Source organism: Callionymus lyra, chromosome 8 (assembly GCF_982586985.1).
Source record: "Callionymus lyra chromosome 8, fCalLyr1.hap1.1, whole genome shotgun sequence".
NCBI lineage: Eukaryota > Metazoa > Chordata > Actinopteri > Syngnathiformes > Callionymidae > Callionymus > Callionymus lyra.
Genome location: NC_141825.1, coordinates 29,636,920 through 29,661,500, shown reverse-complemented (window position 1 = coordinate 29,661,500; position 24,581 = coordinate 29,636,920). Strand labels below are relative to the sequence as shown.

The 24,581-nt window shown below is 45.3% G+C and overlaps 1 protein-coding gene across 2 annotated transcripts; it reads left to right on the top strand.

The window, feature by feature from the left end:
• The first annotated feature begins 1,959 nt into the window (after window positions 1-1,959).
• Window positions 1,960-24,539, top strand: fan1 (FANCD2 and FANCI associated nuclease 1). Of its 2 annotated transcripts, XM_087797192.1 has the most exons (13): window positions 1,960-2,755; window positions 5,051-5,191; window positions 6,640-6,841; window positions 6,895-7,128; window positions 8,641-8,772; window positions 8,838-8,946; window positions 9,012-9,131; window positions 9,206-9,370; window positions 9,508-9,664; window positions 9,722-9,825; window positions 20,919-21,113; window positions 23,656-23,784; window positions 23,840-24,539. In XM_087797192.1, the coding sequence occupies exons 1-13, from the start codon at window positions 2,080-2,082 to the stop codon at window positions 23,978-23,980; spliced, it is 2,505 nt and encodes an 834-aa protein (XP_087653318.1). In that variant the 5' UTR covers window positions 1,960-2,079; the 3' UTR covers window positions 23,981-24,539. The 2 variants fall into 2 exon arrangements, with proteins under 2 accessions (XP_087653318.1, XP_087653319.1); XM_087797193.1 differs by lacking the exon at window positions 23,656-23,784.
• The last annotated feature ends 42 nt before the right edge of the window (window positions 24,540-24,581 follow it).

Sequence of the window (24,581 nt, the reverse complement as noted above, 5' to 3'; positions counted from 1 at the left end):
ACATCAACTAGTATCAACTCTGGTGTCAGTAAACATCAACTAGTATCAACTCTGGTGTCATTAAACATCAACTAGTATCAACTCTGGTGTCATTAAACATCAACTAGTATCAACTCTGGTGTCATTAAACATCACCTAGTATCAACTCTGGTGTCATTAAACATCAACTAGTATCAACTCTGGTGTCATTAAACATCAACTAGTATCAACTCTGGTGTCAGTAAACATCAACTAGTATCAACTCTGGTGTCATTAAACATCAACTAGTATCAACTCTGGTGTCATTAAACATCAACTAGTATCAACTCTGGTGTCATTAAACATCAACTAGTATCAACTCTGGTGTCATTAAACATCAACTAGTATCAACTCTGGTGTCATTAAACATCAACTAGTATCAACTCTGGTGTCATTAAACATCAACTAGTATCAACTCTGGTGTCATTAAACATCAACTAGTATCAACTCTGGTGTCATTAAACATCAACTAGTATCAACTCTGGTGTCATAAAACATCAACTAGTATTAACTCTGGTGTCATTAAACATCAACTAGTATTAACTCTGGTGTCATTAAACATCAACTAGTATTAACTCTGGTGTCATTAAACATCAACTAGTATCAACTCTGGTGTCATTAAACGTCAACTAGTATCAACTCTGGTGTCATTAAACATCAACTAGTATCAACTCTGGTGTCATTAAACATCAACTAGTATCAACTCTGGTGTCATTAAACATCAACTAGTATCGACTCTTGTGTCATTAAACATCAACTAGTATCGACTCTGGTGTCATTAAACATCAACTAGTATCAACTCTGGTGTCATTAAACATCAACTAGTATCAACTCTGGTGTCATTAAACATCAACTAGTATCAACTCTGGTGTCATTAAACATCAACTAGTGTCAACTCTGGTGTCATTAAACATCAACTAGTATCAGCTCTGGTGTCATTAAACATCAACTAGTATCGACTCTGGTGTCATTAAACATCAACTAGTATCAACTCTGGTGTCATTAAACATCAACTAGTATCAACTCTGGTGTCATTAAACATCAACTAGTATCGACTCTGGTGTCATTAAACATCAACTAGTATCGACTCTGGTGTCATTAAACATCAACTAGTATCAACTCTGGTGTCATTAAACATCAACTAGTATCAACTCTGGTGTCATTAAACATCAACTAGTATCGACTCTGGTGTCATTAAACATCAACTAGTATCAACTCTGGTGTCATTAAACTTCAACTAGTATCAACTCTGGTGTCATTAAACATCAACTAGTATCAACTCTGGTGTCATTAAACATCAACTAGTATCGACTCTGGTGTCATTAAACATCAACTAGTATCAACTCTGGTGTCATTAAACATCAACTAGTATCAACTCTGGTGTCATTAAACTTCAACTAGTATCAACTCTGGTGTCATTAAACTTCAACTAGTATCAACTCTGGTGTCATTAAACTTCAACTAGTATCAACTCTGGTGTCATTAAACATCAACTAGTATCAACTCTGGTGTCATTAAACATCAACTAGTATCAACTCTGGTGTCATTAAACATCAACTAGTATCAACTCTGGTGTCATTAAACATCAACTAGTATCAACTCTGGTGTCATGTAGTAAATGTTCTTCAAGATGCAGTAAGTTGTAATCATGCTTTGTTTATACAACAATAATTAAATAATCACAGTTAAAAACACTAAAACAAGAACATATAAACAATAACTAAATAAGAACATATATTTGTATGTCATCAGAACACATATGTCTTATCTTTGACAATAATATATCGAATATATTATGTTATTGATCGAAACAAACCAAACAAACATTTGTTTGATCAATAAACGTTTAAATAAGATGTTGTTTTAAGAAACTGCAGGAACGTCATCCCACCGCGTGGGGGCGCTGTGGCGAAGGCTCGTGCGGACACGAAGAAGAAAAGAGCGGGTTTCTGGACGTGGTTTGTTTATGTTTTAAGTCCGTTATTCATCCTTGAAGATGATCTTCTGCTGGCCTTCAGCGCGTCAGAGTTCGAGGTCATAGATCTGACAGAGTGCTGGACCATGACACCGAGCAACAGAACCAGGACCAGCCTCTCGAGGTCCAGGAGGAAAAACTCCAGAACCGACAACAATCCTCCGATCACGTGGTTCTTCAACAGCCCGCAGCCCGCGCGCGTGTCGTGTCCAGTGTGTGGTCAGAAGGTCCCTCAGTCCAAGATCAACCAACACCTCGACCTGCTGTGCGAGAACTTTGACAGAGGAGACACAAGTGCGAGCCCCGGAGTTGAACCCACAACCTCCTCTGAGCTGGACCAGGACAGGGACTCCAGTCACGTGATCGAGGTCCAGCCTGGCAGGACCTCTGGAGGGTCAGGACCTGGTCAGAAGGAGAAGGTCGAGGATGGTAGGGATGGAGCAGACCTGAGTGTTGATGAGAAGTCCATAGATGTGGAGGAAGAACCTCAGATGTTCTCCTCAGTGAGCAAGAGGAAGACAGAAGGTCAAGAGTTCTCCTCAAAGAAAGTAAAACACGAGACTGTGAAGCGAGATGTTTCTCCAACGACACACATTAGTTCTAGAGAACCATCTGATGAACGTGACGTCACATCTCGTCCTCTGCCGTATTATCTACACAACTTCCAAACTGTCCTGAGATCAGTTCTTGAAGATGAAGAAGAAAGAAGGTTGTTTGATGAAGAAGACATGACGCACGTGCAGAGCTTTGAGCAGCTCTCAGGTCAGTAGTTGATGTGTTACTGTTGTGTAGTTGTGTTGTTGTTCAGTGCCTGTTGTGTCTTTGTGTTGTTGTTCAGTGACTGTTGTGTTGTTGTTGTTCAGTGACTGTTGTGTTGTTGTTCAGTGACTGTGTTACTGTTGTTTCTTTGTGTTGTTGTTCAGTGACTGTTGTGTTGTTGTTGTTCAGTGACTGTTGTCTTTGTGTTGTTGTTCAGTGACTGTGCGACTTTTGTGTCTTCACAAATGCTTGTGTTGTTGTTCAGTGTGTGCACAGAAGCTGTATGTGCGCCTGTTGTATCATTGTGTTGTTCAGTGTGTGCACAGAAGCTGTATGTGCGACTGTTGGTCTTTACATATGATTGTGTTGTTGTTCAGTGTGCGCACAGAAGCTGTATGTGCGCCTGTTGTATCATTGTGTTGTTCAGTGTGTGCACAGAAGCTGTATGTGCGACTGTTGGTCTTCACATATGATTGTGTTGTTGTTCAGTGTGTGCACAGAAGCTGTATGTGCGACTGATGTATGATTGTGTTGTTGTTCAGTGTGTGCACAGAAGCTGTATGTGTGACTGTTGTGTTGTTGTTCAGTGTGTGCACAGAAGCTGTATGTGTGACTGTTGTGTTGTTGTTCAGTGTGTGCACAGAAGCTGTATGTGTGACTGTTGTGTTGTTGTTCAGTGTGTGCACAGAAGCTGTATGTGCGACTGATGTATGATTGTGTTGTTGTTCAGTGTGTGCACAGAAGCTGTATGTGCGACTGATGTATGATTGTGTTGTTGTTCAGTGTGTGCACAGAAGCTGTATGTGCGACTGATGTATGATTGTGTTGTTGTTCAGTGTATGCACAGAAGCTGTATGTGCGACTGATGTATGATTGTGTTGTTGTTCAGTGTGTGCACAGAAGCTGTATGTGCGACTGATGTATGATTGTGTTGTTGTTCAGTGTGTGCACAGAAGCTGTATGTGCGACTGATGTATGATTGTGTTGTTGTTCAGTGTGTGCACAGAAGCTGTATGTGCGCCTGTTGTGTTGTTGTTCAGTGTGTGCACAGAAGCTGTATGTGCGACTGATGTATGATTGTGTTGTTGTTCAGTGTGTGCACAGAAGCTGTATGTGCGCCTGTTGTGTTGTTGTTCAGTGTGTGCACAGAAGCTGTATGTGTGACTGTTGTGTTGTTGTTCAGTGTGTGCACAGAAGCTGTATGTGCGACTGATGTATGATTGTGTTGTTGTTCAGTGTGTGCACAGAAGCTGTATGTGCGACTGATGTATGATTGTGTTGTTGTTCAGTGTGTGCACAGAAGCTGTATGTGCGCCTGTTGTGTTGTTGTTCAGTGTGTGCACAGAAGCTGTATGTGCGCCTGTTGTGTTGTTGTTCAGTGTGTGCACAGAAGCTGTATGTGTGACTGTTGTGTTGTTGTTCAGTGTGTGCACATAAGCTGTATGTGTGACTGTTGTGTTGTTGTTCAGTGTGTGCACAGAAGCTGTATGTGTGACTGTTGTGTTGTTGTTCAGTGTGTGCACAGAAGCTGTATGTGCGACTGATGTATGATTGTGTTGTTGTTCAGTGTATGCACAGAAGCTGTATGTGCGACTGATGTATGATTGTGTTGTTGTTCAGTGTGTGCACAGAAGCTGTATGTGCGACTGATGTATGATTGTGTTGTTGTTCAGTGTGTGCACAGAAGCTGTATGTGCGACTGATGTATGATTGTGTTGTTGTTCAGTGTGTGCACAGAAGCTGTATGTGCGCCTGTTGTGTTGTTGTTCAGTGTGTGCACAGAAGCTGTATGTGCGACTGATGTATGATTGTGTTGTTGTTCAGTGTGTGCACAGAAGCTGTATGTGCGCCTGTTGTGTTGTTGTTCAGTGTGTGCACAGAAGCTGTATGTGTGACTGTTGTGTTGTTGTTCAGTGTGTGCACAGAAGCTGTATGTGCGACTGATGTATGATTGTGTTGTTGTTCAGTGTGTGCACAGAAGCTGTATGTGCGACTGATGTATGATTGTGTTGTTGTTCAGTGTGTGCACAGAAGCTGTATGTGCGCCTGTTGTGTTGTTGTTCAGTGTGTGCACAGAAGCTGTATGTGCGCCTGTTGTGTTGTTGTTCAGTGTGTGCACAGAAGCTGTATGTGTGACTGTTGTGTTGTTGTTCAGTGTGTGCACATAAGCTGTATGTGTGACTGTTGTGTTGTTGTTCAGTGTGTGCACAGAAGCTGTATGTGTGACTGTTGTGTTGTTGTTCAGTGTGTGCACAGAAGCTGTATGTGCCACTGATGTATGATTGTGTTGTTGTTCAGTGTGTGCACAGAAGCTGTATGTGCGACTGTTCCAGAGGAAGCTCAAGTGGCTTCAGGTCAACAAACTGGACTACGAGGAGATCAGCAGTGATTTGGGATCCGTTGCTGAGGAACTGGTTCAGGCCGGCCTCGTCCAGAGAGGTGAGTACTTTTGTGAGTTTTATTCAAAGTTATATTTGATATTTTTTGACTCTGAACTTTTGTAAGATTTATTATTGACTCATAAATATAAATGTTTACACTTTTAGCAGTTTTTACACTAGTTTTGAGTGTTTTTAGTGAATATGTTTGTTTACAAGTGTAATTAGAGTAAATAAATAAACCTTCTTTATCATAAAAATGACTTCATAACTTTATCTTGAGAATCAAAGAGAAAAACATTTGTATGTAAAGTTAATGTTTTATTGTATTAGATTAAAATAATCATAAAAAAGAGGACATAAATAAATAAATAATCTCAATTATATTGTTTTCAATCATACGTTCTGAAGGAACTTCCTAGAACTTGACACCATCATGTCTGGTCCAGTCATTGTTTCTGTTTAGGGTTTGATTGACAGCTGCTGAAAATGTTTGATATGAATATTTTCTAAAACTGCTTTAAAGGATGAAATAAGTAAAGTACTGTTAGAGTAGAAGTACTGTTAGAGTAGAAGTACTGTTAGAGTAGAAGTACTGTTACAGTAGAAGTACTGTTAGAGTAGAAGTACTGTTACAGTAGAAGTACTGTTAGAGCAGAAGTACTGTTACAGTAGAAGTACTGTTAGAGTAGAAGTACTGTTAGAGTAGAAGTACTGTTAGAGCAGAAGTACTGTTACAGTAGAAGTACTGTTAGAGCAGAAGTACTGTTACAGTAGATGTACTGTTAGAGCAGAAGTACTGTTACAGTAGAAGTACTGTTAGAGTAGAAGTACTGTTAGAGTAGAAGTAATGTTAGAGTAGAAGTACTGTTACAGTAGAAGTACTGTTAGAGCAGAAGTACTGTTACAGTAGAAGTACTGTTAGAGTAGAAGTACTGTTAGAGTAGAAGTACTGTTAGAGCAGAAGTACTGTTACAGTAGAAGTACTGTTAGAGCAGAAGTACTGTTAGAGTAGAAGTACTGTTAGAGTAGAAGTACTGTTACAGTAGAAGTACTGTTAGAGTAGAAGTACTGTTAGAGTAGAAGTAATGTTAGAGTAGAAGTACTGTTACAGTAGAAGTACTGTTAGAGTAGAAGTACTGTTACAGTAGAAGTACTGTTAGAGCAGAAGTACTGTTACAGTAGAAGTACTGTTAGAGTAGAAGTACTGTTACAGTAGAAGTACTGTTAGAGCAGAAGTACTGTTAGAGTAGAAGTACTGTTAGAGTAGAAGTACTGTTACAGTAGAAGTACTGTTAGAGTAGAAGTACTGTTACAGTAGAAGTACTGTTAGAGCAGAAGTACTGTTACAGTAGAAGTACTGTTAGAGTAGAAGTACTGTTAGAGTAGAAGTACTGTTACAGTAGAAGTACTGTTAGAGCAGAAGTACTGTTACAGTAGAAGTACTGTTACAGTAGAAGTAGTTTTGTTGATGATCCAATAGTTCTCGTCGACACTCGGATCCTCTAGAGACGGATCTTCAGGACGTGGAGGAGGCTCTGGATCTCCTGCCGGCTCCAGAACTGAAAACCTTGGCGAAGACTTTCCACCTGGGCAGCTCCGGGACTCAGAAGCAGCATCTGGTCCACGAGCTTCTTCGTCTGAGCCGTCAGAAATCCCTGTTCTCGGTCGGACCAGGACCGAACCACGTTGGCCGAGTCATCCTGAAAAGGTCGGTACCAACCCTCTGTCGATGCTCAGCCATAGATGATCTTTGTCCCTCAGAGCGAAGCAGCTGGCAGGAGCTTGTGTTCGTCTGCGTCGACCTCCTCGCGCCGTCTTCTCGCGCCTCCTGCTGCTCTTCTCTCTGAGCGACACCCTGGACGACGAGGACGTGGCGTCCGGCGGTCACGGTCAGCTCTACACCATCCTGCTGGTCAACTCGGGCCGGCTGGCCTTCCCTGACTACACCGTCCATCGAGCCACACCTGTGTTTCGAGAGCGAGAGGATCTGATCAGGTGAGAAGATCTGATCAGGTTTGATCAGGTGAGAAGATCTGATCAGGTTTGATCAGGTGAGAAGATCTGATCGGGTTTGATCAGGTGAGAGGATCTGATCGGGTGAGAAGATCTGATCAGGTTTGATCAGGTGAGAGGATCTGATCGGGTGAGAAGATCTGATCGGGTGAGAGGATTTGATCGGGTGAGAGGATTTGATCGGGTGAGAGGATCTGATCGGGTGAGAAGATCTGATCGGGTGAGAAGATCTGATCGGGTGAGAGGATTTGATCGGGTGAGAGGATTTGATCGGGTGAGAGGATTTGATCGGGTGAGAGGATCTGATCGGGTGAGAGGATTTGATCAGGTGAGAGGATCTGATCAGGTGAGAGGATTTGATCAGGTGAGAGGATCTGATCAGGTGAGAGGATTTGATCAGGTGAGAGGATCTGATCAGGTGAGAGGATTTGATCGGGTGAGAGGATCTGATCGGGTGAGAGGATCTGATCAGGTGAGAGGATCTGATCAGGTGAGAGGATCTGATCAGGTGAGAAGATCTGATCGGGTGAGAGGATCTGATCGGGTGAGAGGATCTGATCAGGTGAGAAGATCTGATCGGGTGAGAGGATCTGATCGGGTGAGAGGATCTGATCGGGTGAGAGGATTTGATCAGGTGAGAGGATCTGATCAGGTGAGAGGATTTGATCAGGTGAGAGGATCTGATCAGGTGAGAGGATCTGATCAGGTGAGAGGATTTGATCGGGTGAGAGGATTTGATCGGGTGAGAGGATCTGATCAGGTGAGAGGATCTGATCAGGTGAGAAGATCTGATCGGGTGAGAGGATCTGATCAGGTGAGAGGATCTGATCGGGTGAGAGGATCTGATCAGGTGAGAAGATCTGATCGGGTGAGAGGATCTGATCGGGTGAGAGGATCTGATCAGGTGAGAAGATCTGATCGGGTGAGAGGATCTGATCGGGTGAGAGGATCTGATCGGGTGAGAGGATTTGATCGGGTGAGAAGATTTGATCAGGTGAGAGGATCTGATCGGGTGAGAGGATCTGATCGGGTGAGAGGATCTGATCAGGTGAGAGGATTTGATCAGGTGAGAGGATCTGATCAGGTGAGAGGATCTGATCAGGTGAGAGGATTTGATCGGGTGAGAGGATCTGATCAGGTGAGAGGATTTGATCGGGTGAGAGGATCTGATCAGGTGAGAGGATCTGATCGGGTGAGAGGATCTGATCAGGTGAGAAGATCTGATCGGGTGAGAGGATCTGATCGGGTGAGAGGATCTGATCAGGTGAGAGGATCTGATCGGGTGAGAGGATCTGATCAGGTGAGAAGATCTGATCGGGTGAGAGGATCTGATCGGGTGAGAGGATCTGATCGGGTGAGAGGATCTGATCGGGTGAGAGGATCTGATCGGGTGAGATGATCTGATCAGGTGAGAGGATCTGATCAGGTGAGAGGATCTGATCAGGTGAGGTAACAACACCAGTTGATGTCTCGACTGACGTTTGATGGTTTCAGGTACGAAGCTGCCATGAGGTCTCTGCAGGAGCTGCTGATGGCCATGCAGGCCGGTCACTGGGAAGAAGCTTTGGATCTTTATAGCAGTTCTAAGAAGGACTGGACGGACCTGCAGAAGAACCACGACTTCAGGTGCGACTGATACATAAATATATTCAACAGTCGTTTGAACTCCTGCTGATGTCTGTGGTCAACAGTTACCAGGAAGATCTGCCTGTGTTCCTGCGCAGCTTCACCACAGGCTGGACCTTCACTCGGATCTTCTCCCGAGGCGTGGAGATCCTGCAGCGTCTGCGTCGTTATGAGGTGAACTTCCTGCTCAGGTTTCTTCTTTTCATCCATCTTCTCTATTTTCTCTTCTTTCGTCGCAGGAGGCCGTGGAGGAGCTGCGCTCGTTATTATCGCAGTCAGTCTACTGTCCTGGCAGCAGGGGGCGCTGGTGGGACAGACTAGCTTTGAATTTGCAACAACACCTGAAACAAACGGAGCAGGTGAGAACGTCACACTCTTCACTTTGAATCTCATCGTGTTCTTTCGTCTCACGCCGGACTTCATGTGGTTCCAGGCCATCGATGTGATGCGGGACGGACTCTCGGACCCTCTGGTGAGACCAGGACACAAGCTCTCTCTCTCCCAGAGGGTCTCGAGGATGAGCGAGTCCAACACCTTCAAGAAGTACCACAAGCTGCTGAGGGAACTTCCCAGTGTGAGCGTCCAGGACGTGACCCACGTATGTGGTGAATGTAGCTCAGCGTGTTCTCGTGTCCACCATTATTTAAGAGGCAAACATGTTTGTTCATTTTAATGTAGCGTCTGGAGCTCAGTTGTCTGAACAACATCCAAACACTAACCTTCATTCTTCTTAAGGTCACGATTCGTGGTCAGCTGTTCCCGCACGAAGGAGGCGTCGGGAAGTCTCGCTTCCTCCTCCCTGCGGACGGCGAGGACGAGGACGGCGCCACCGTCATCTGCTCCGTGGAAGACTTGTCTTTGGCTCACTACCGGCGCCAGGGCTTCGATCAAGGTGGACCACGAGACGAAGTTTGACGTCAGAACCTTCATGTCTTTATGTTCGTCACAGGAATCCACGGCGAAGGCTCCACGTTCTCCACACTGTTCTCTCTGTTGTTGTGGGACATCATCTTCATGGAGGGGATTCCAGATGTTTTCAGGAACCCGTTCCAGGTTTGTTTAAGTTGTGTAGCGTGTTCTCCACTGGTGCACCAGACTATCAAGAGATGTTTGTTTAAGTTGTGTAGCAGACTATCAAGAGATGTTTGTTTAAGTTGTGTAGCATGTTCTCCACTGGTGCACCAGACTATCAAGAGATGTTAGTTTAAGTTGTGTAGCGTGTCCTCCACTGGTGCACCAGACTATCAAGAGATGTTTGTTTAAGTTGTGTAGCGTGTTCTCCACTGGTGCACCAGACTATCAAGAGATGTTTGTTTAAGTTGTGTAGCATGTTCTCCACTGGTGCACCAGACTATCAAGAGATGTTTGTTTAAGTTGTGTAGCATGTTCTCCACTGGTGCACCAGACTATCAAGAGATGTTTGTTTAAGTTGTGTAGCATGTTCTCCACTGGTGCACCAGACTATCAAGAGATGTTTGTTTAAGTTGTGTAGCGTGTCCTCCACTGGTGCACCAGACTATCAAGAGATGTTTGTTTAAGTTGTGTAGCATGTTCTCCACTGGTGCACCAGACTATCAAGAGATGTTTGTTTAAGTTGTGTAGCGTGTCCTCCACTGGTGCACCAGACTATCAAGAGATGTTTGTTTAAGTTGTGTAGCATGTTCTCCACTGGTGCACCAGACTATCAAGAGATGTTTGTTTAAGTTGTGTAGCGTGTCCTCCACTGGTGCACCAGACTATCAAGAGATGTTTGTTTAAGTTGTGTAGCGTGTCCTCCACTGGTGCACCAGACTATCAAGAGATGTTTGTTTAAGTTGTGTAGCGTGTCCTCCACTGGTGCACCAGACTATCAAGAGATGTTTGTTTAAGTTGTGTAGCATGTTCTCCACTGGTGCACCAGACTATCAAGAGATGTTTGTTTAAGTTGTGTAGAATGTTCTCCACTGGTGCACCAGACTATCAAGAGATGTTTGTTTAAGTTGTGTAGCGTGTCCTCCACTGGTGCACCAGACTATCAAGAGATGTTTGTTTAAGTTGTGTAGCATGTTCTCCACTGGTGCACCAGACTATCAAGAGATGTTAGTTTAAGTTGTGTAGCATGTCCTCCACTGGTGCACCAGACTATCAAGAGATGTTTGTTTAAGTTGTGTAGCATGTTCTCCACTGGTGCACCAGACTATCAAGAGATGTTTGTTTAAGTTGTGTAGCGTGTCCTCCACTGGTGCACCAGACTATCAAGAGATGTTTGTTTAAGTTGTGTAGCATGTTCTCCACTGGTGCACCAGACTATCAAGAGATGTTTGTTTAAGTTGTGTAGCGTGTCCTCCACTGGTGCACCAGACTATCAAGAGATGTTTGTTTAAGTTGTGTAGCGTGTCCTCCACTGGTGCACCAGACTATCAAGAGATGTTTGTTTAAGTTGTGTAGCGTGTCCTCCACTGGTGCACCAGACTATCAAGAGATGTTTGTTTAAGTTGTGTAGCGTGTCCTCCACTGGTGCACCAGACTATCAAGAGATGTTTGTTTAAGTTGTGTAGCATGTCCTCCACTGGTGCACCAGACTATCAAGAGATGTTAGTTTAAGTTGTGTAGCGTGTTCTCCACTGGTGCACCAGACTATCAAGAGATGTTTGTTTAAGTTGTGTAGCGTGTCCTCCACTGGTGCACCAGACTATCAAGAGATGTTTGTTTAAGTTGTGTAGCATGTTCTCCACTGGTGCACCAGACTATCAAGAGATGTTTGTTTAAGTTGTGTAGCATGTTCTCCACTGGTGCACCAGACTATCAAGAGATGTTTGTTTAAGTTGTGTAGCATGTTCTCCACTGGTGCACCAGACTATCAAGAGATGTTAGTTTAAGTTGTGTAGCATGTCCTCCACTGGTGCACCAGACTATCAAGAGATGTTAGTTTAAGTTGTGTAGCATGTCCTCCACTGGTGCACCAGACTATCAAGAGATGTTAGTTTAAGTTGTGTAGCATGTTCTCCACTGGTGCACCAGACTATCAAGAGATGTTTGTTTAAGTTGTGTAGCATGTCCTCCATGGTGCACCAGACTATCAAGAGATGTTTGTTTAAGTTGTGTAGCATGTCCTCCACTGGTGCACCAGACTATCAAGAGATGTTTGTTTAAGTTGTGTAGCATGTCCTCCACTGGTGCACCAGACTATCAAGAGATGTTTGTTTAAGTTGTGTAGCATGTTCTCCACTGGTGCACCAGACTATCAAGAGATGTTAGTTTAAGTTGTGTAGCAGGTCCTCCACTGGTGCACCAGACTATCAAGAGATGTTTGTTTAAGTTGTGTAGCCTGTTCTCCACTGGTGCACCAGACTATCAAGAGATGTTAGTTTAAGTTGTGTAGCGTGTCCTCCACTGGTGCACCAGACTATCAAGAGATGTTTGTTTAAGTTGTGTAGCGTGTCCTCCACTGGTGCACCAGACTATCAAGAGATGTTTGTTTAAGTTGTGTAGCATGTTCTCCACTGGTGCACCAGACTATCAAGAGATGTTTGTTTAAGTTGTGTAGCGTGTCCTCCACTGGTGCACCAGACTATCAAGAGATGTTTGTTTAAGTTGTGTAGCATGTTCTCCACTGGTGCACCAGACTATCAAGAGATGTTTGTTTAAGTTGTGTAGCATGTTCTCCACTGGTGCACCAGACTATCAAGAGATGTTTGTTTAAGTTGTGTAGCGTGTCCTCCACTGGTGCACCAGACTATCAAGAGATGTTTGTTTAAGTTGTGTAGCGTGTCCTCCACTGGTGCACCAGACTATCAAGAGATGTTTGTTTAAGTTGTGTAGCGTGTCCTCCACTGGTGCACCAGACTATCAAGAGATGTTTGTTTAAGTTGTGTAGCATGTTCTCCACTGGTGCACCAGACTATCAAGAGATGTTTGTTTAAGTTGTGTAGCATGTTCTCCACTGGTGCACCAGACTATCAAGAGATGTTTGTTTAAGTTGTGTAGCGTGTCCTCCACTGGTGCACCAGACTATCAAGAGATGTTTGTTTAAGTTGTGTAGCGTGTCCTCCACTGGTGCACCAGACTATCAAGAGATGTTTGTTTAAGTTGTGTAGCGTGTTCTCCACTGGTGCACCAGACTATCAAGAGATGTTAGTTTAAGTTGTGTAGCGTGTCCTCCACTGGTGCACCAGACTATCAAGAGATGTTTGTTTAAGTTGTGTAGCGTGTCCTCCACTGGTGCACCAGACTATCAAGAGATGTTTGTTTAAGTTGTGTAGCATGTTCTCCACTGGTGCACCAGACTATCAAGAGATGTTTGTTTAAGTTGTGTAGCGTGTCCTCCACTGGTGCACCAGACTATCAAGAGATGTTTGTTTAAGTTGTGTAGCATGTTCTCCACTGGTGCACCAGACTATCAAGAGATGTTTGTTTAAGTTGTGTAGCATGTTCTCCACTGGTGCACCAGACTATCAAGAGATGTTTGTTTAAGTTGTGTAGCGTGTCCTCCACTGGTGCACCAGACTATCAAGAGATGTTTGTTTAAGTTGTGTAGCATGTCCTCCACTGGTGCACCAGACTATCAAGAGATGTTTGTTTAAGTTGTGTAGCGTGTCCTCCACTGGTGCACCAGACTATCAAGAGATGTTTGTTTAAGTTGTGTAGCATGTTCTCCACTGGTGCACCAGACTATCAAGAGATGTTTGTTTAAGTTGTGTAGCGTGTCCTCCACTGGTGCACCAGACTATCAAGAGATGTTTGTTTAAGTTGTGTAGCATGTTCTCCACTGGTGCACCAGACTATCAAGAGATGTTAGTTTAAGTTGTGTAGCATGTCCTCCACTGGTGCACCAGACTATCAAGAGATGTTAGTTTAAGTTGTGTAGCATGTCCTCCACTGGTGCACCAGACTATCAAGAGATGTTTGTTTAAGTTGTGTAGCATGTTCTCCACTGGTGCACCAGACTATCAAGAGATGTTTGTTTAAGTTGTGTAGCGTGTCCTCCACTGGTGCACCAGACTATCAAGAGATGTTTGTTTAAGTTGTGTAGCATGTTCTCCACTGGTGCACCAGACTATCAAGAGATGTTTGTTTAAGTTGTGTAGCGTGTCCTCCACTGGTGCACCAGACTATCAAGAGATGTTTGTTTAAGTTGTGTAGCGTGTCCTCCACTGGTGCACCAGACTATCAAGAGATGTTTGTTTAAGTTGTGTAGCGTGTCCTCCACTGGTGCACCAGACTATCAAGAGATGTTTGTTTAAGTTCTGTAGCGTGTTCTCCACTGGTGCACCAGACTATCAAGAGATGTTTGTTTAAGTTGTGTAGCGTGTTCTCCACTGGTGCACCAGACTATCAAGAGATGTTTGTTTAAGTTGTGTAGCGTGTCCTCCACTGGTGCACCAGACTATCAAGAGATGTTTGTTTAAGTTGTGTAGCGTGTCCTCCACTGGTGCACCAGACTATCAAGAGATGTTTGTTTAAGTTGTGTAGCATGTCCTCCACTGGTGCACCAGACTATCAAGAGATGTTTGTTTAAGTTGTGTAGCATGTCCTCCACTGGTGCACCAGACTATCAAGAGATGTTTGTTTAAGTTGTGTAGCATGTTCTCCACTGGTGCACCAGACTATCAAGAGATGTTTGTTTAAGTTGTGTAGCGTGTCCTCCACTGGTGCACCAGACTATCAAGAGATGTTAGTTTAAGTTGTGTAGCGTGTTCTCCACTGGTGCACCAGACTATCAAGAGATGTTTGTTTAAGTTGTGTAGCGTGTCCTCCACTGGTGCACCAGACTATCAAGAGATGTTTGTTTAAGTTGTGTAGCATGTTCTCCACTGGTGCACCAGACTATCAAGAGATGTTTGTTTAAGTTGTGTAGCATGTTCTCCACTGGTGCACCAGACTATCAAGAGATGTTTGTTTAAGTTGTGTAGCATGTTCTCCACTGGTGCACCAGACTATCAAGAGATGTTAGTTTAAGTTGTGTAGCATGTCCTCCACTGGTGCACCAGACTATCAAGAGATGTTAGTTTAAGTTGTGTAGCATGTCCTCCACTGGTGCACCAGACTATCAAGAGATGTTTGTTTAAGTTGTGTAGCATGTTCTCCACTGGTGCACCAGACTATCAAGAGATGTTTGTTTAAGTTGTGTAGCATGTCCTCCACTGGTGCACCAGACTATCAAGAGATGTTTGTTTAAGTTGTGTAGCATGTCCTCCACTGGTGCACCAGACTATCAAGAGATGTTTGTTTAAGTTGTGTAGCATGTCCTCCACTGGTGCACCAGACTATCAAGAGATGTTTGTTTAAGTTGTGTAGCATGTTCTCCACTGGTGCACCAGACTATCAAGAGATGTTAGTTTAAGTTGTGTAGCATGTCCTCCACTGGTGCACCAGACTATCAAGAGATGTTAGTTTAAGTTGTGTAGCAGGTCCTCCACTGGTGCACCAGACTATCAAGAGATGTTTGTTTAAGTTGTGTAGCGTGTCCTCCACTGGTGCACCAGACTATCAAGAGATGTTTGTTTAAGTTGTGTAGCATGTTCTCCACTGGTGCACCAGACTATCAAGAGATGTTTGTTTAAGTTCTGTAGCGTGTTCTCCACTGGTGCACCAGACTATCAAGAGATGTTTGTTTAAGTTGTGTAGCGTGTTCTCCACTGGTGCACCAGACTATCAAGAGATGTTTGTTTAAGTTCTGTAGCGTGTTCTCCACTGGTGCACCAGACTATCAAGAGATGTTTGTTTAAGTTGTGTAGCGTGTTCTCCACTGGTGCACCAGACTATCAAGAGATGTTTGTTTAAGTTGTGTAGCGTGTTCTCCACTGATGCACCAGACTATCAAGAGATGTTTGTTTAAGTTGTGTAGCGTGTTCTCCACTGGTGCACCAGACTATCAAGAGATGTTTGTTTAAGTTGTGTAGCGTGTCCTCCACTGGTGCACCAGACTATCAAGAGATGTTTGTTTAAGTTGTGTAGCGTGTTCTCCACTGGTGCACCAGACTATCAAGAGATGTTTGTTTAAGTTGTGTAGCGTGTTCTCCACTGGTGCACCAGACTATCAAGAGATGTTTGTTTAAGTTGTGTAGCGTGTTCTCCACTGGTGCACCAGACTATCAAGAGATGTTTGTTTAAGTTGTGTAGCGTGTCCTCCACTGGTGCACCAGACTATCAAGAGATGTTTGTTTAAGTTGTGTAGCGTGTTCTCCACTGGTGCACCAGACTATCAAGAGATGTTTGTTTAAGTTGTGTAGCGTGTTCTCCACTGGTGCACCAGACTATCAAGAGATGTTTGTTTAAGTTGTGTAGCAGGTCCTCCACTGGTGCACCAGACTATCAAGAGATGTTAGTTTAAGTTGTGTAGCATGTCCTCCACTGGTGCACCAGACTATAAAGAGATGTTAGTTTAAGTTGTGTAGCAGGTCCTCCACTGGTGCACCAGACTATCAAGAGATGTTTGTTTAAGTTGTGTAGCGTGTCCTCCACTGGTGCACCAGACTATCAAGAGATGTTTGTTTAAGTTGTGTAGCATGTTCTCCACTGGTGCACCAGACTATCAAGAGATGTTTGTTTAAGTTCTGTAGCGTGTTCTCCACTGGTGCACCAGACTATCAAGAGATGTTTGTTTAAGTTGTGTAGCGTGTTCTCCACTGGTGCACCAGACTATCAAGAGATGTTTGTTTAAGTTGTGTAGCGTGTCCTCCACTGGTGCACCAGACTATCAAGAGATGTTTGTTTAAGTTGTGTAGCGTGTCCTCCACTGGTGCACCAGACTATCAAGAGATGTTTGTTTAAGTTGTGTAGCATGTCCTCCACTGGTGCACCAGACTATCAAGAGATGTTTGTTTAAGTTGTGTAGCATGTCCTCCACTGGTGCACCAGACTATCAAGAGATGTTTGTTTAAGTTGTGTAGCATGTTCTCCACTGGTGCACCAGACTATCAAGAGATGTTTGTTTAAGTTGTGTAGCGTGTCCTCCACTGGTGCACCAGACTATCAAGAGATGTTAGTTTAAGTTGTGTAGCGTGTTCTCCACTGGTGCACCAGACTATCAAGAGATGTTTGTTTAAGTTGTGTAGCGTGTCCTCCACTGGTGCACCAGACTATCAAGAGATGTTTGTTTAAGTTGTGTAGCATGTTCTCCACTGGTGCACCAGACTATCAAGAGATGTTTGTTTAAGTTGTGTAGCATGTTCTCCACTGGTGCACCAGACTATCAAGAGATGTTTGTTTAAGTTGTGTAGCATGTTCTCCACTGGTGCACCAGACTATCAAGAGATGTTAGTTTAAGTTGTGTAGCATGTCCTCCACTGGTGCACCAGACTATCAAGAGATGTTAGTTTAAGTTGTGTAGCATGTCCTCCACTGGTGCACCAGACTATCAAGAGATGTTTGTTTAAGTTGTGTAGCATGTTCTCCACTGGTGCACCAGACTATCAAGAGATGTTTGTTTAAGTTGTGTAGCATGTCCTCCACTGGTGCACCAGACTATCAAGAGATGTTTGTTTAAGTTGTGTAGCATGTCCTCCACTGGTGCACCAGACTATCAAGAGATGTTTGTTTAAGTTGTGTAGCATGTCCTCCACTGGTGCACCAGACTATCAAGAGATGTTTGTTTAAGTTGTGTAGCATGTTCTCCACTGGTGCACCAGACTATCAAGAGATGTTAGTTTAAGTTGTGTAGCATGTCCTCCACTGGTGCACCAGACTATCAAGAGATGTTAGTTTAAGTTGTGTAGCAGGTCCTCCACTGGTGCACCAGACTATCAAGAGATGTTTGTTTAAGTTGTGTAGCCTGTTCTCCACTGGTGCACCAGACTATCAAGAGATGTTAGTTTAAGTTGTGTAGCGTGTCCTCCACTGGTGCACCAGACTATCAAGAGATGTTTGTTTAAGTTGTGTAGCATGTCCTCCACTGGTGCACCAGACTATCAAGAGATGTTTGTTTAAGTTGTGTAGCATGTCCTCCACTGGTGCACCAGACTATCAAGAGATGTTTGTTTAAGTTGTGTAGCATGTCCTCCACTGGTGCACCAGACTATCAAGAGATGTTAGTTTAAGTTGTGTAGCAGGTCCTCCACTGCTGCACCAGACTATCAAGAGATGTTTGTTTAAGTTGTGTAGCGTGTTCTCCACTGGTGCACCAGACTATCAAGAGATGTTAGTTTAAGTTGTGTAGCGTGTTCTCCACTGGTGCACCAGACTATCAAGAGATGTTAGTTTAAGTTGTGTAGCATGTCCTCCACTGGTGCACCAGACTATCAAGAGATGTTAGTTTAAGTTGTGTAGCATGTCCTCCACTGGTGCACCAGACTATCAAGAGATGTTAGTTTAAGTTGTGTAGCGTGTTCTCCACTGGTGCACCAGACTATCAAGAGATGTTAGTTTAAGTTGTGTAGCATGTCCTCCACTGGTGCACCAGACTATCAAGAGATGTTAGTTTAAGTTGTGTAGCATGTCCTCCACTGGTGCACCAGACTATCAAGAGATGTTAGTTTAAGTTGTGTAGCGTGTTCTCCACTGGTGCACCAGACTATCAAGAGATGTTAGTTTAAGTTGTGTAGCATGTCCTCCACTGGTGCACCAGACTATCAAGAGATGTTAGTTTAAGTTGTGTAGCATGTCCTCCACTGGTGCACCAGACTATCAAGAGATGTTAGTTTAAGTTGTGTAGCGTGTTCTCCACTGGTGCACCAGACTATCAAGAGATGTTAGTTTAAGTTGTGTAGCATGTCCTCCACTGGTGCACCAGACTATCAAGAGATGTTTGTTTAAGTTGTGTAGCGTGTTCTCCACTGGTGCACCAGACTATCAAGAGATGTCTGTTTAAGTTGTGTAGCATGTTCTCCACTGGTGCACCAGACTATCAAGAGATGTTAGTTTAAGTTGTGTAGCATGTCCTCCACTAGTGCACCAGACTATCAAGAGATGTTAGTTTAAGTTGTGTAGCGTGTCCTCCACTAGTGCACCAGACTATCAAGAGATGTTAGTTTAAGTTGTGTAGCGTGTCCTCCACTGGTGCACCAGACTATCAAGAGATGTTAGTTTAAGTTGTGTAGCATGTCCTCCACTGGTGCACCAGACTATCAAGAGATGTTTGTTTAAGTTGTGTAGCATGTTCTCCACTGGTGCACCAGACTATCAAGAGATGTTAGTTTAAGTTGTGTAGCATGTCCTCCACTGGTGCACCAGACTATCAAGAGATGTTTGTTTAAGTTGTGTAGCATGTTCTCCACTGGTGCACCAGACTATCAAGAGATGTTTGTTTAAGTTGTGTAGCATGTTCTCCACTGGTGCACCAGACTATCAAGAGATGTTAGTTTAAGTTGTGTAGCGTGTCCTCCACTGGTGCACCAGACTATCAAGAGATGTTAGTTTAAGTTGTGTAGCATGTTCTCCACTGGTGCACCAGACTATCAAGAGATGTTAGTTTAAGTTGTGTAGCGTGTCCTCCACTGGTGCACCAGACTATCAAGAGATGTTTGTTTAAGTTGTGTAGCATGTCCTCCACTGGTGCACCAGACTATCAAGAGATGTTTGTTTAAGTTGTGTAGCATGTTCTCCACTGGTGCACCAGACTATCAAGAGATGTTTGTTTAAGTTGTGTAGCATGTTCTCCACTGGTGCACCAGACTATCAAGAGATGTTTGTTTAAGTTGTGTAGCATGTTCTCCACTGGTGCACCAGACTATCAAGAGATGTTTGTTTAAGTTGTGTAGCATGTTCTCCACTGGTGCACCAGACTATCAAGAGATGTTAGTTTAAGTTGTGTAGCGTGTCCTCCACTGGTGCACCAGACTATCAAGAGATGTTAGTTTAAGTTGTGTAGCATGTTCTCCACTGGTGCACCAGACTATCAAGAGATGTTAGTTTAAGTTGTGTAGCGTGTCCTCCACTGGTGCACCAGACTATCAAGAGATGTTTGTTTAAGTTGTGTAGCGTGTCCTCCACTGGTGCACCAGACTATCAAGAGATGTTAGTTTAAGTTGTGTAGCATGTTCTCCACTGGTGCACCAGACTATCAAGAGATGTTATTTTAAGTTGTGTAGCATGTCCTCCACTGGTGCACCAGACTATCAAGAGATGTTAGTTTAAGTTGTGTAGAATGTTCTCCACTGGTGCACCAGACTATCAAGAGATGTTAGTTTAAGTTGTGTAGCATGTCCTCCACTGGTGCACCAGACTATCAAGAGATGTTAGTTTAAGTTGTGTAGCATGTCCTCCACTGGTGCACCAGACTATCAAGAGATGTTAGTTTAAGTTGTGTAGCATGTCCTCCACTGGTGCACCAGACTATCAAGAGATGTTAGTTTAAGTTGTGTAGCATGTCCTCCACTGGTGCACCAGACTATCAAGAGAAACTAAAAAGTCCGATACGTCAGTTCAACGTCATTCAAGTTCAAAATAACTTCAGTTGAAACAAGGAAACAGCGTCTGATGAACGTAGTTGACATGAAGGTCAGGAGAAGAATCTTTATTGTCTTCAGAACACTTGAACGAAACCAATCATTTCCCAAATCTTTCACTAGCATATTCAAAATAGTTCATTTATAACGAGTCAAATACAAAACAAAACACCTTCGTCATTTTCATGTGAAATTTGGCGTGAGTTTGTGTTGTGTGTTGTAAACAAGTGTTGACACAAGTGTTGTCTCGTGTCAACACTTGTGTTGTCATCCAGCTGCAGTTCTTTACTTGAACCCCTGGAATGATGGCAAGTGTTTCACGTTGTCATGGTAACAGTCTGATTGTGTCGTGTGCGGTGAGTTGTTCATCATGACGTCTACTCTGAGTCGTCTGCACAACAACAACAACAACAACAACAACAACAGTTGATATAAGTTCTCTCTTGACTCCACTGATGATGTGTTTCTGTCAGATTGAAGGCCTTGAACCTGATTCCATCCTCGTGTCGAGCACTTGTTAGTCCTTTAATGGATGATGTAATAAAGTAGAGAAACGATCATGTTATTATTATTATTGTTATTATTATTATGTTGATCATGTGACTTTAAGATCATTGATGTCAGCGACGGTACAGAGTGAACAGGTGTTCCTGTCACAGTTCTGCGTGTTGTCGTCACCTGTGACGTGTGGTTGTGTTGCTGGTGTCACTGAGTGTGTGATGATCTTCAACAGACGTGTGGTTGTGTTGCTGGTGTCACTGAGTGTGTGATGATCTTCAACAGACGTCTCCACTGGATTTCTACACGGATGCTTTCTACCAGAACCGACGTGAAGCCATCGATTCCCGTGTGGAGCTGTTGAAGGAAGCGACAGTGGAGACGCTGCAAAGCATGCTGGGAGATGTGTGGAGGTCCCAGGAGGGCCGAGTGTGTTCGTGTGTGAACTGGGATCTGTTCACTTCCCTTCATCAGGCCCAGGTGAGGGTCCGGTGTCGCACCTGTGTCTCCTCTACTGACCCGTGTCTCCTCTACTGACCCGTGTCTCCTCTACTGACCCGTGTCTCCTCTACTGACCCGTGTCTCCTCTACTGACCCGTGTCTCCTCTACTGACCCGTGTCTCCTCTACTGACCCGTGTCTCCTCTACTGACCCGTGTCTCCTCTACTGACGCGTGTCTCCTCTACTGACCCGTGTCTCCTCTACTGACGCGTGTCTCCTCTACTGACGCGTGTCTCCTCTACTGACGCGTGTCTCCTCTACTGACCCGTGTCTCCTCTACTGACCCGTGTCTCCTCTACTGACCCGTGTCTCCTCTACTGACGCGTGTCTCCTCTACTGACGCGTGTCTCCTCTACTGACCCGTGTCTCCTCTACTGACCCGTGTCTCCTCTACTGACGCGTGTCTCCTCTACTGACCTGTGTCTCCTCTACTGACCCGTGTCTCCTCTACTGACCCGTGTCTCCTCTACTGACCCGTGTCTCCTCTACTGACCCGTGTCTCCTCTACTGACGCGTGTCTCCTCTACTGACCCGTGTCTCCTCTACTGACCCGTGTCTCCTCTACTGACGCGTGTCTCCTCTACTGACCCGTGTCTCCTCTACTGACCCGTGTCTCCTCTACTGACCCGTGTCTCCTCTACTGACCCGTGTCTCCTCTACTGACCCGTGTCTCCTCTACTGACGCGTGTCTCCTCTACTGACCCGTGTCTCCTCTACTGACCCGTGTCTCCTCTACTGACGCGTGTCTCCTCTACTGACCCGTGTCTCCTCTACTGACCCGTGTCTCCTCTACTGACCCGTGTCTCCTCTACTGACGCGTGTCTCCTCTACTGACGCGTGTCTCCTCTACTGACGCGTGTCTCCTCTACTGACGCGTGTCTCCTCTACTGACCCGTGTCTCCTCTACTGACCCGTGTCTCCTCTACTGACCCGTGTCTCCTCTACTGACGCGTGTCTCCTCTACTGACGCGTGTCTCCTCTACTGACGCGTGTCTCCTCTACTGACGCGTGTCTCCTCTACTGACGCGTGTCTCCTCTACTGACGCGTGTCTCCTCTACTGACGCGTGTCTCCTCTACTGACGCGTGTCTCCTCTACTGACGCGTGTCTCCTCTACTGACCCGTGTCTCCTCTACTGACCCGTGTCTCCTCTACTGACCCGTGTCTCCTCTACTGACGCGTGTCTCCTCTACTGACCCGTGTCTCCTCTACTGACCCGTGTCTCCTCTACTGACGCGTGTCTCCTCTACTGACGCGTGTCTCCTCTACTGACGCGTGTCTCCTCTACTGACGCGTGTCTCCTCTACTGACGCGTGTCTCCTCTACTGACGCGTGTCTCCTCTACTGACGCGTGTCTCCTCTACTGACGCGTGTCTCCTCTACTGACGCGTGTCTCCTCTACTGACGCGTGTCTCCTCTACTGACGCGTGTCTCCTCTACTGACGCGTGTCTCCTCTACTGACGCGTGTCTCCTCTACTGACGCGTGTCTCCTCTACTGACCCGTGTCTCCTCTACTGACGCGTGTCTCCTCTACTGACCCGTGTCTCCTCTACTGACCCGTGTCTCCTCTACTGACGCGTGTCTCCTCTACTGACGCGTGTCTCCTCTACTGACGCGTGTCTCCTCTACTGACGCGTGTCTCCTCTACTGACGCGTGTCTCCTCTACTGACGCGTGTCTCCTCTACTGACGCGTGTCTCCTCTACTGACGCGTGTCTCCTCTACTGACGCGTGTCTCCTCTACTGACGCGTGTCTCCTCTACTGACGCGTGTCTCCTCTACTGACGCGTGTCTCCTCTACTGACGCGTGTCTCCTCTACTGACGCGTGTCTCCTCTACTGACGCGTGTCTCCTCTACTGACCCGTGTCTCCTCTACTGACGCGTGTCTCCTCTACTGACGCGTGTCTCCTCTACTGACGCGTGTCTCCTCTACTGACGCGTGTCTCCTCTACTGACGCGTGTCTCCTCTACTGACGCGTGTCTCCTCTACTGACGCGTGTCTCCTCTACTGACCCGTGTCTCCTCTACTGACGCGTGTCTCCTCTACTGACCCGTGTCTCCTCTACTGACCCGTGTCTCCTCTACTGACCCGTGTCTCCTCTACTGACGCGTGTCTCCTCTACTGACGCGTGTCTCCTCTACTGACGCGTGTCTCCTCTACTGACGCGTGTCTCCTCTACTGACCCGTGTCTCCTCTACTGACGCGTGTCTCCTCTACTGACGCGTGTCTCCTCTACTGACGCGTGTCTCCTCTACTGACGCGTGTCTCCTCTACTGACGCGTGTCTCCTCTACTGACCCGTGTCTCCTCTACTGACCCGTGTCTCCTCTACTGACCCGTGTCTCCTCTACTGACCCGTGTCTCCTCTACTGACGCGTGTCTCCTCTACTGACCCGTGTCTCCTCTACTGACCCGTGTCTCCTCTACTGACCCGTGTCTCCTCTACTGACGCGTGTCTCCTCTACTGACGCGTGTCTCCTCTACTGACCCGTGTCTCCTCTACTGACCCGTGTCTCCTCAGTCTCTGGTCTCCTGCTTCGGAGGAACCTTCTTAGGAGGCGTGATCGCTCGGATGGCTCGAGACTTCCGTCACTGCCGCGGTGGTCTGCCGGACCTGGTGGTGTGGAACACTGAGGACCACACCTTCAGAGTGAGACCACGTCGTTGTTTCGCCCTCTTTGGATCTCACACTGTTCTCTTCGCAGCTCGTGGAGGTCAAAGGTCCCAGTGATCGCCTCTCGCAGAAGCAGCAGATCTGGTTGGAGGAGCTGCAGAAGCTCGGGGCGAACGTGGAGGTGTGTCACGTGGTCGCTACTGGAGCCAGAGGAGCTCGACTGGAGACGTGACCACGACGCTTCGATCTTCAAACGTTCTTGTTGGAGTTGATGCTCCTCAAGTTCTCTGGTTCTTGTTGGAGTTGATGCTCCTCAAGCTTCTCTGGTTCTTGTTGGAGTTGATGCTCCTCAAGTTCTCTAGTTCTTGTTGGAGTTGATGCTCCTCAAGTTCTCTAGTTCTTGTTAGAGTTGATGCTCCTCAAGTTCTCTAGTTCTTGTTGGAGTTGATGCTCCTCAAGTTCTCTAGTTCTTGTTAGAGTTGATGCTCCTCAAGTTCTCTAGTTCTTGTTAGAGTTGATGCTCCTCAAGTTCTCTAGTTCTTGTTGGAGTTAATGCTCCTCAAGCTTCTGTTGTTCCTTAAATGATGAGGTCATGATTTGAACAGTATTATCTGTAACAACGACACTGTGTGAGTTTGAATCCAGAAGCTCTGCTGTTATTGAAGAAGGAACCCAATAACCCTTTATGCCACAACGGTGTCACCTTCATCATCTTCTGATCTTCATCATCTTCTGGTCCTTGTTTCAAGTGTTTGCACGTCACTGTACTTTGAACAATAATGTAAAATAAATAATAAGATATTAAGAACGTGTTGTTGATCAAGGATCGTGAG